This window comes from Glossina fuscipes, unplaced genomic scaffold (assembly GCF_014805625.2).
Source record: "Glossina fuscipes isolate IAEA_lab_2018 unplaced genomic scaffold, Yale_Gfus_2 115, whole genome shotgun sequence".
Taxonomy (NCBI): Eukaryota; Metazoa; Arthropoda; class Insecta; order Diptera; family Glossinidae; genus Glossina; species Glossina fuscipes.
The window spans coordinates 1,678,545-1,690,749 of record NW_023998458.1 but is presented as its reverse complement, the minus strand read 5'-3'; the positions used below and the strand labels follow the sequence as shown (position 1 = coordinate 1,690,749).

Here is a 12,205-nt window from a genome sequence, read left to right as displayed (position 1 = left end):
AAGCAGGCTGGGATTAGAAATAAAACCAAAAATTTAGGTATAGTAACATGCTGGTAAAAAATGTATATAAATAGAATATTTGTAGAAGGAAGAGTTAGTCCGGTAAGAACATTTGAGCTGAGAGTACCGCCAAAATAAATTGTAAATAAGTGATGCTATTGTTAAGGAATATAATTGCAAATCAAAGAGCTTTGAAGTGTATTTCTCTTGCATAAAATATCCGCGATCTAGTGATACGGACTGTATCTTGTAAAAAGCGAATTTCATAACAATATATTCAGTGGAGTTCAATACAAAACCACAAACTGGACAGACGGACAAGTGAACTTACGGCGATTCAGGGAGTGATTCCGAATCGTTCGATATAACACAAATTGGGTATATCTCAAATCTTTCTGGGTATTGCATGCATACGCACAATCCTAGTATAAGCTTATACCACCCTACACCCACTGACCTTTATACCTGAGAAATTTAGAAAAATTTAAACAAGCTCTACTTTCACTCCTGGTCCACCATCGAATGTTCTGGGGGGATTGGAAAAGTAGTCACAAATTTCATATAACCGATTAGTATGTACAGTTTGCGTCTTTTCAAAGTGCAGTTTCACGACTGCCATAACTTTATTTAAAATTAACTTAAATTATTTTTTAGCGCCTGTTGCATTGAGTCCATAACTTAACCTAATTTGCTGTTACAAATCTCTTTTTAAAAGCAAAACTTTGCAATATAGCAAACGCTGCAGAGAGAGACCTTACACGGAGTCATAATTGGGCAAGTCTGCTATATAATTGCACCACTTATTTATATATGTATATATATTTTTTTTAATTTTTAAAAATCTAGTTTTTATTTTTGATACATTTCTTTACTGTTAGTTGGCCGAGATTTGTTTACTTATTGTCTGTATGTCGTAATACATACGACAATTGCACGAAAAAGTAAAAAAATAAAATACAGCGCAAATAACAACAACAACAATAATAATAAGAATAATAATAACAAAAAACGCCATATAGACAATTTGTAAAAAACAATGGATTGCTTCATTTGAAAAGGCCTGAGGTATGAGCCTCAGCTACTACTACTGCCACAACTACTACTACTACTACTACTACAATTACAACTAGTAGATACTATTGCTGTTGATATTGCCGTTGCGTTGTTATTGCTGTTACTTTTGCTAACCACTGTTGTTGCTGCAATAATAATCAACATAAATACGTGAGTCAGCATGAGTTTGTCAAGTCAATGAGAGCCTACCCGAAAACCAAGCAACATGCACAAACATACTCATAGCAAAATAAATAAATATTTATATATATATATACATATATATATATATATGTATTTATGTATAAATGTATATATACATATCTAGTAGTATCAGCCATTGTAAATTTATGCCGTCAGTCTAGTGTTTGTGTTATTGGCCCTGTACATGCGCGCGCAGCCCCCACAATCTCCACCACGGCTTTATTACTTGTACTCAATATTATGAATATATACGATGAGTACTGTTTGCCAGCACAATATTGGTTGTAGTCGCTACGGTTTGTTTATACGTATGAATGTATTTGTTTAAGGCAATACATCTCATTCCCATATGCCTGCATATCCGGCTTGAATGGTTGGTTATCTTAATTTAAGGTTTTCATTTTTAAATAAAATTTTTAAATTTATTGCACTTTTTGATGTTTACTAATAGTAATCGAAAGCTTCGATATAAGACCTAATACACAATACAAAAAAAATGCATTCACTTTAGAGCGAACATTTAATACCCACCACTATCTTAATATTGACAGAGGTTTTTTTTTTTATTTCGCTTCTCTAGAAGGCGCGCGATCGGAATAATTTTCAAAACAGACCTTAAATACCTTCACTTAAAGTTCAGATTGGCTGCTATTAACATTAAGAATTTTCATTTTTTACGCTTTTTTTGATCACCACGATGTTTGCGGATTCGTACGCGGATCAAATATCTTTTTTGTAGAAAAGAACTGTATATATATGTTAACAGATTTTAGATTTGTGTGTTAGTTAATCTCATTAAAACACAACACGGACGGACCGACGTGGTTACAATGTTACGCTGATCGAGAGTATATACAATAAAAGCAGATGCTCAAAATTTTAGATTTCGAACTATCGGATTTGCGGACAAACAGACGTGAACCACGTGTCGATCAATCCAAGTTAGGTTTTACATTTTTACCACAATTATTGCTACATTCTTCACGGGAAAACCTGGCAGAAAAATCTATATTTTTCGGCCCTAAAAAAATAAAGTGAAAGGACAAAGGCACAGACCAATGCAAGTCGACTCGAAATTTTGTGCCCATTACACAGGACACATGAAACAAAAAAATGATTGCAAAGTTTTCAATGTTTAATTTAAGATTTACGATTTTCGCTGTCAGTAAAAAGTATGGCGAACAAATGGACATACGTGTGTAGCTAGGCTCGCGATTCTGCCCTAATGAAGAAATTTCGGAACAAGAAAATATAAGCAAATCTTTAAATTTCCATTTTCTTTTCTTTTATTTTGCCGCTCTTTGATCCTCTGACCTTGAAAGAGATAACCGATGTATCTAAATCGATTCAAGATGTTACGCTGATTAGAAAATAAATAAATATGCAGTGAGAAAAAGTAACAATTTTTAAATTTCTAAATTTTTTTCTTTTTTGTGACTGGCGGAGCGCTTTGAGCGGGGATGGACAAACGGATAGATGTACGTAAATTAGATTGGGATAAAGAAGATATTTTGAACATAAATTCGAATTTAACTATCAAAACTTAACTCTGGCTATTTTTCCATAGCGCTTTCTTGTTAATATACCAAATTTTGAAAACATTTTTAAAAATAGTATTGGAAAGCAGAATTTGAGTTTGTTTAGCACAAAGTGTTTATTTGGAGGAAGTAGGTCTTCAAATCCAACTCTATCCTGATCCGAACATGCTTAACAGACATCTGTTAGGGTGTGCCCGGAGCTCTGTTAAGGGAGTTGGTAGATGTCTCTGCTGCTTAGATTCGAATTGGACTTTATAGTCTTATTTAAAAACATGTACGTTAAGTTTTATTTTTTTGACCAGTCATTCCGGCGGGCGGGGTGATGATCAAGCAAAATTGAGTAGATAATGCCAGGTTACAACTTCCCCCATAATACGTTAAAAACGTGCGGACCATCTCAAGTCTGTTGAGGACTGAAGCACATACTTAGACAATTGTAATGGCTTTGATTGAAATATTTTCTGGATGCTTCTAGAACTGCACTGGACTAGAAGAACGATTCTTGTTACGTGTCAAGTCTCCTTGACCTTGGGCGAATGATTTTTTGTTTTTCAAAAAGTAAACGATCACAGGCAGCATGACAATTTTAATATTCCTGCGTCTTTGCTAGTGAGTATAACTATTGCATGAATTTCAAATTTTTTTCGCAATGACATACATAAACACCTTAATAGTATCAAGAGCATTAGCTAAGGCGTTTTGTTTGTAACGTACACGTGCAACTACGTTATAAGCAAGATTATGAATCAAAGTTAATTATTTAGATGAGACTGCAAAAATTCGAACCAAAAATACCCTCGATAAACCCATGGACACGCCTTTAATTAATATAAAACTATAGTGATTTTTATAGATTGCGAAGATTTAATTATCTCTTCAGTCGACTAAAGCTTTTTCAATTGCTTTGGGTTTTATTATTATTATTTTTTTTTTTTGTATGAAAATGCATTTGCGAAAGATTGTTGGCTTTAAAATGATTATAGTGATTTTTCAATTAAAACTTTTTGATAATTTTCAAGTAAAATAGCAAAAAATTTCCCAAGAAAACCTAAGCAGGTAAACACCTATTTATTATATCTTTGAGAAATTAAAAACAAAAAAAAAAAGCTATTAACTCTTATCCAACTAAAGTAATTCATGACGAGTTGCATAAAAATAAAAGTGTTTTTGGGAAAGTTATTTTGGTTTTCTCCTTTTGCACTCAAAATAAATTTAATCTCGCAGCGATCTTCAGCGCTGAGCACAATAGATGCATTTACATCGTGCATTATGAGAATTTTTTTTTTCTTTTATGAAATTTTAATACAACAATGCAGTGGAAGCTATTGGGACTATAAGTTAGTTCGGTCCTGTTCAGTAAGACCGATTACAATTAGTATTGTGTATTCTCTAGCGCCTTTGTCACACTAACATAGTCGCTTGAATAGATGTGGTTTTGTGCCAAAAAAAGGAGATTTTGCGGAAAACTTTACTTTCCTTTAGAAATAGTGAATAGTGGACGTCAAAGCCTAAATAATCATGACGAAGGGTGTGCGAGCCAACAAGCGAGTCTTGATGGCCACATGGCATGTGTGCCGACCAAATGAAATCATCCGTAAAGAACGCTCTCAACAATAATACCAAAAGTCATGATATCGTGGGTGTTTAGTATGAAGAAATTCGGCTCCATACAGCAAAACTCGCTCGGGAAATGTTTCCAGTTACAACCTGCCCTGGAATGTCCTATTCTCCCCAGTGTTAACAGCAGCCGATCAAAACAAGTTTCAATAGATGTCTTACCGTTTGTTCGAACAATGCTTCGATTCTTAAGATGAAGCTCAAATACTGGTTCTTGGAAGGATAGCCGTAAAAGACGAGACTTTTTTCAAGACAGACTTGACAAAATGCCTGAAAGATGGGGAAAAGCCGTAACTAACAATAACTAAGTAGACAAAACTTTGAGCATAACTAAAACAAAAACAACCGTCAAAACTTATTCTTACACATAATATATATTCCACTACATATAAACGTGTAAATTGTGCAATCAAAGCATATTTTGGCATTTGGGTCCACGACGCACTATGTAAATGCATTCATAATAAATGCCTTCAACTAACCTCCTAGAAGGTGTTGCATCTTGAACATCAAAACTGACGGAATCAAAGCTTGCAAAACCGGTTTGACTTCAAGCATTCTATCGATACCTCTTCTCCGTACACAACCAAGCCTTTCTTTCATACTTGAACGGACGCTTTTCAATAGTAAAAGGAAGAGATTTTCACATTTGATAGCCTATTGCGCAAAACCAATCAAACAAATCGTGCGATGTCAACTACCAAAATTATTATATAATGATAATGCGACTTGAGCGCAGATTCTATTTTATTTATTATTTATATTAATAAAGAGGATTATGTATTAAAAAAAGAAAAAATAACTAAATATTAAACTCAGATAGATTCCACTACTATTTGACTGATTCCAGTTGTCCTTTTCGTCCATAAGATCAATAATTTATCCTCTTTTTTTTTCATTTCAATACCAGCAGACTCTAATTTAATGTAATACTATAAGCGTACGCTTGACTATAGATGTCCCTCCTCGCTTAACGCAGTTAACTCAAAGATATATAACATAAATCTAGACAATGTTTACCGTATCGTGTCGAAATATTATTTTATATTATATCGAAACCGTGTTATATCAAACTTTGAATCAACGTGATGTATACCGTGTTGTACCGAAACTAACTGTTTAAGGTGTAAAATGTTATCATGACGTATATTTCGCTCCTAACCGACATGTTAATGAACAATTATTAGACAAGATATTGATATGAACATATGGGGAATCTGCTTGGAGACATATGAGTAGCAATTTATTCCAAAATAAATGTAGTATCAGTTAATTTACTTACATTATAATTTGAAAAAAATGTCCCTTTAGACTATAAGGAGAATAGAAATAAAAACATTATAGTGGGATACGGCCCACCATTAAATACCCTACAACACTTCACTGAACCATTTCCAATAATGTTCGTGCTTAGGTCATAAGACATCTTTGTGCCAAATTTCATCGAAATATTTCACAAATTACGACCTAAAAGTTGTGCAAAAAACACAAGACGGACAGACAAGCTTAGCTTGATTAAGAAAGTGATTCTGAATCACTCGATATAAGAAAAGGTGCGTCTATCTCAAGTCCTTCTGGGTGTTGTACACATCCGAGTGTGGTATAGGTATACAAAAAATTAGGTTAACTTCTAGTTTTTATAAAAAAAACAAAATATGAAACTCAATATTATGATGAATTATATAAAAATTAGAAATACATTCCAAAAATAACGATGACGATCACAAAATTAATTTCCACCAAAATTTATAATGTTTTCATAGCCGCCACTGTAAGATGGAGGCATACTTTTCCATAATATGTGGAACACCCAAAAGGAAGCTTTAGCGATCCTATAAAGTACTTGAATACTTGACCTTGAGAACATTTATGTCTGTTCGTCTGTATGTTGTGTGTCCTCGGCACTCTCCTGATCGCAAGAACGAAGATCTCGACTTCAAATTTGCTAGAAACATTAAAAATTTCTGCACGCAGGTTAGTGGTGTTGAAAATGGGCAAAATTGGTGAGAGGAGAAGCGCGCAGCGGAACATAAACTGAACGCCCCTTCGTTTTTTTTAACAAAAATTTTTGGATTTTTACCCGTTACTAGGAAATTAATAAGGTTAGACGACTGAAATTTTCCTCGTTTACTATACCTCCAAAAATCAAAGCAATCGACCATGCCCACATCAAAATTACAAGAGATTAAATTTTGTTTTTTTTTTCACTTTTTTGAGGTTTTCTGCTTATTTATCGTAAGGCGAACAAGACAAACAAGACCACTTTGTACATTCCCCATGTGAAGATTATATTATATTATCTACCTAAAAACGGGTTAGTCCTAAAATGAATGCGTGTAGACACCGCGATTAATTATTTCTTAATAATACCAGCGACAAGGGTATCAAATAAAATAACTTGGAGAGTAGAATGCGAAAAGCGTAGTGGTGGGTATGCGAGATTCGGCCGCCGCAGAATATGACTTTCTCACTTGTCTTATTTTTGGTTGAAGCTTGTTCTAACGATAAAATAAAAATAAAGGCAAAAATCAAAAGCGTGTTTTATCAAACAGTAATGTTCACAAATTTTTTACCGTCTTGCAGCGAAACTGTGTTTGACAAGTGCCGTGTTATACGAAGGGCGCCTGTATGTTGTTTTTATCATCACTCTTACTACGATGGTCAAATGCGAGTAGGATGAGTAATCTCTTGAATTTTGCACTGACGGATGCACTTACACATGCGTATATACCTACATGTATGTATGGAGAAAACAATTACATAAACGTATACACATTTATGATTTTTGTGGCGTTTAATTTATGTCAATGATTTTTCAAAGCATTAAAATTTCTCATAAATGTATGTGAATGCGTGGTTGTTGTAAATTCTTGTAAGCTAGGAGAAAGTGAATAAAAATAATATGAAGAAACAAAAAAAAAAAAATTTTTTTTTACGAAGCAAGACTTACACCGGTTCTTTGACATGCATGCCTATATTTACAGGTGAAAAGTAATGTAGAATGCAAAGCGTTCGTTGCAGAAGATGTGAAAATATTTCTCAAGCGCAAGGTGTAACACTAATTCAATTTTATTTCGTAAACCCGTTTTACATTGTACGCTAGATATGCTTGAACATGTTTCTGAACATTTGTGCGCACATTCAGACCGGCGGCGTTAAAATTAAGAGGTTCTGTCTCACAACTGGGTTTCCCCAAGAGTTGAACACGACAAAAATTATTGAATAGTTATTGTGCGAACTCTTATGCCAGTAGAAGAAAAGTGAAACCACGTTACTTGTTTATACAGAGGTCGAAAAAAATAGACAGATAGGGAGACTGGAAGATGGAGACAGCATTATTTACTCGCAGAACATTTAAAGTTCATCCTTCGGTGATGGGTGTAAAAACCGTTTAGAGACAATGTAGAGCTTTTCAGTATCCGCCTTGACTGGGCTGTAAAGCTGCCGGTTTGTGGTATTTACCATGTTTTGAATATGGATATTTTGTTTTCGAGTCAGAATATCGAGTTCTCCAAGTACTACTCTGCTGTAACTTACGAATTTAAACATAACATGCTCGAAAAGTGCACACTTAAAAAAAACATTAGAAGTAGAATAATCTAACTTTTAGACTATCGTTTTGTACGCGCGTTTCATCTATTACACCATTTTTCGTGGTCCACGCCATTTGTGGCGCAAGGGTATGTTCAGCTTGCTCGGACGGAAATACTCCACATAGAGTCCCATTGCCTATCTGTTTGTCCGTTTGTCCTTCTACCGATCGTGTGTGTTCTCGTGTATAGGAGGCAATTTTCGAGATATTTTGACGACATTTGCCTGCATAGGCTTGCTTCATTCCAAAGACGGAAGCTGTTGAAAATGGTTCGGATCAGACCGTTTTTTCGGCTCCATTCCATATAACGCTTTACATTGAGAATATGAGCCAAAGCATTAAACGAGATGATGCAGGGTATTTAATAACGGATCGTGGGCTAATGTAATGTTTTTGCTTGTTATACTCATCACCGAAAGATGAGGGGTATGTTCATTTTGTCAAAATGTTTGCAACGCCCAAAAAGAAAGTTTCAGAGAAAGTACATATATTCGTGATCAGCATCAAATTCTTAATCTATTTGAGCATATCCGTCTGTCCGTCTATATACGCTACATTGGCTTCAAATTTGGCAAAAACGTTGGACGTTCCTACATGCAGGGTCGCATTGAGAATGAGTCAAATCACTGGGCAGGCCTACTATAGAATATAGAGCAAGAAAAGCAAGAAAAAGTTTGAACTTTTTATTCGCATAAGTATGCGAGTCAAGTCTCAATTTCTTGAATTTGAATTTTCAATCATAAGAGTTTGGGTTTTTTGTTGTTCTAGATAAACGCTCTCTCATCGTTCGGTGATGCACATTGTAAGGATCACTAAAAGTAAATGAGAGTAACAGTAACATTCTATGCAAGCGTAAGTGCCTCAGTACAAATTTTAAAAATAAAATGCGTATCAACTTTGTTCCCATATCTTCCCGGGTGGTGTCTGTACGGACTTAAAAGTGAATAGGTCGCGAAAATGTTTTGTCAATTACTTTGGGATGGAACATTATGCGTTTTCAAGGCTTATCAGCGATTCCATTTTCAGTTCAGGTTAGACGTTTAGTATCCGATGCTATTGATCCTTCTTTCATGGCGAACGTGCGCGGTGTTGCTAATGAAAATTCTTTGTCTAACAAATCATACTGAAACCGCTTAGAGCGTAGTTGGAAATTACTCATAATAATATAATAAAAATAATATTAAGCTAGCAACCCTCAAGAGTGGGTTAACAAAATTTGATAAATTATCGATCTATGCTCAGCTTCTGTTGATCTTTAAACGTCACAGGAAACATCTCTTATTCTCAATTCTGATCTTTTAACATGGTCGGACAGACAGATATAATTAAAACGATTTTTCTGCTCACGTAGGCCGGAGATATATGTTTTGCATCACAACGTTAACCTAAAAAGCCTAACCATCTCCACATATTCTTATTTCACTCTTCCCTCATTTATGTAAATCATTTGTCCTTTGAAGAAGAACAAAAAAAGATACGAGAAAATTAAGCTTAATTAACAAACATTTTGATGCTAAAATGATAGGCCGCCGAAATTTGCCTAAAGGCAAATATAATTTTCTCACTTTATTCTCTTCGCCAATTATAATAAATAAATATCTACTACATTCGTTCAATTCTTTCCCAATTTGAAGGTTATCGTATAAAATTTGTTGTTTCATATAAACTTACCATTTTGTAGGCAACAACAACTTAAAATCAGTGCAGCGAACAGTAGTCGTATTAAACGACATGCTGTATGTCCACTATTCAAGACCTTGAATAGATGCAAGGATTTCAAAGCATCGAAAACGTTTATGATTGTAGTACAACTCGTTGCTGATGGTGTTCTTCTTTCCTTAACTTGACGTAGTGTTTTTAAAATATTTCGTTGTTCGTATCCATGCTGTTCGAAAACTTGCAGATTTGTTACAATTGATGATATCGCAGAAAACATTTTGTAAATGCTGGTATTTCTTTACAAGCAATTGCATATACGCGCTCGCTTACTACTACTAAGATATGTGATTATGCATGTATGGGGATATGTATATGTGCAAAGGAATATCGATAAATATATTGTAATTCTTAAAGCGATATTTTAATGATAGTAAGTAATAGTCATTACGTTAAAGTTGTACAAATTTAATTAACGAAACTTTTGCGTGTTACGATGAAAAAGACGGACAATATTAAAAAAATTTTTATATATATGTATACATACATATGTTTAGATATGCTAAACAAAAATGGAAGCAAGATAAAGTGGAGGGAACGTAACGTAAAAAGTCTTAACAAAATGGCGTTAAAGATGGCTGCAAAGTGGCGCTTAACTTCCAAGTCACAATAATTTTCTTTATGCTTTGTCTTATATTTTATTTTTCACTTTTTCCGCGATTTTTACAGTTACGACAGTTAATTCATGTCAATACGAAATCAATCAAATCAAATCAAGTGCACTTAAGTATGAAAATTTGCGTAAAAAAAAAAGTACCGGAAAATTTAAAAAAAATTCTTTTCTTAATTATTTTCACATTTACTTATTTGTATTATTTTTGTTATTTTTGTTATTTTAAAAAATATTCTTATTTGATTTTTTTCACTTCAAGGCTCTGCCCTTTATTATTCACCACACTTTTGTTTCTTGTACAAATGCTTACAGCACGTATACAGAAAATTTACAAAATCTGAATTTTTGTAGAAATTTTAGACGAAAATTGTTAATCAACTTAATATAAAAAAACAAAAAAAAAAACAAAAAAAATAGTCAACAAATAAATCCCTTTTTTTACGCTTCTGTGTATTAATTGCTTTCAAATATTTTTCGTTTCCTTAACATTTCCTTTACAGCCTTATTGATGTTTTATTTTGTTTTTAATGTTTATTTGTGTATGTGATGCTTATTTGCATGCTTATTCGTCCGCGTTTTATTTCATAACACTCGTCAAGTTGTTTAGTTGATCTCGGACTAAGGAATTTTATGCCATTCCAATACACGCAGATTTTTCAAATCACAACTTACATTAACGAACAGTAAAGCATGAGCGTCAAATATATGGTGAATATCTAAAGCTTCGATAGTATGAAGCTTTTGCAGTGCATTTGTGTTTATTTACCGCAAATATATGATTACCTGTAACAACAAAGAGAAAAAGAGAGAAAGAGTAAAAATTGAGTTTTGCTAAAGAGAACGAATTAAAACAGATATGCCATTAGCAAGCTTTTTTTATTTTAATAAAAAAAGTGATTGTACGAAATACATTCTAACACAGAAGATGCTATGGAAATAAATTTGTGTTCAAGCTCTAGGTCGCAATAGGCGCGGTAAAACTCTACGACCGATTTTGATTTATCTATAAATTCATTGATATTTCGCCAGCGTATATAACATTTATCCATAAGTTCCTGAACAGACGTCGGTACTCCTGAGAAATTAGAATTCTAAAAAAAAAAAAAAATTAAAATAAGTACAAATTTTTTCATTTTCACATTTTGTTTCATCTCCGTGCCACTGTCAAAAGAAGTATTTAGGATGGCAATGCTTTTCAATTCTGCTATTTTTTTTTTTTAATAACTATGTGTTTTCCCGTATGCAATGAAAGCTGATAACGGTTTCTGCAAATTAACAGAAATTTTGCAGACGTGCATTTCTTTCTCTCTTTCATGCAATCGGTCTTTTCAATTTTGACCGCGGATAAAATAAGATCGTCAAGTAAAAAAGTTTTTTTTTTTATATTTAAAATTTTTTCAAAAATTGAATGAAGAGGCTTTATTAAAGTCTTAGGAATGTACTTAATTCTCCCAACAAGTGAAAGATATTTGTCGTAAAATCATATAACTAAAAAGCGCATCATTGAATTGAAAAATGGCTAGCTGGTTTGCTGGGCGAAAGTATTCGCGCGTATGAATGCCATTTTAACTGTTACTAATGTAAGTTTTCATATGCCGCATCTACTAAAGGAATTGAATAAGTAAATGAAAACTATCTTTCAGCCATGGTATGATAAGATGTAATAACTAAGGAATGGTCAATCGGTTTTTAAAGGCGTGGCATTCGATTGGCCAGATACGAGAATAAGCATATTATATTCTCAATAATTTGTATAGAAATTCCAATTCATATTTTGTTTATGAACAGCTGTCGCATGTATAAAAATGCAAATTTATTCGCGAGAAGAGGTTTTACGCTGTGTAACATTTGCTCGTCAATTCAAAACTTTTA

General features: G+C 33.5%; 1 protein-coding gene across 1 annotated transcript in view; it reads right to left on the bottom strand.

The window, feature by feature from the left end:
- The window catches only part of LOC119640135 (protein Skeletor, isoforms B/C), a 71,557-nt gene extending 61,067 nt beyond the window's left edge, over positions 1 to 10,490 (bottom strand). The window contains exon 1 of the mRNA XM_038037972.1: positions 9,676 to 10,490. Within this exon, the coding sequence (XP_037893900.1) occupies positions 9,676 to 9,940 (265 nt within the window). The 5' untranslated portion in view covers positions 9,941 to 10,490. The remainder of the gene's footprint in view (positions 1 to 9,675) is intronic.
- Between the last annotated feature and the right edge of the window lie 1,715 nt (positions 10,491 to 12,205).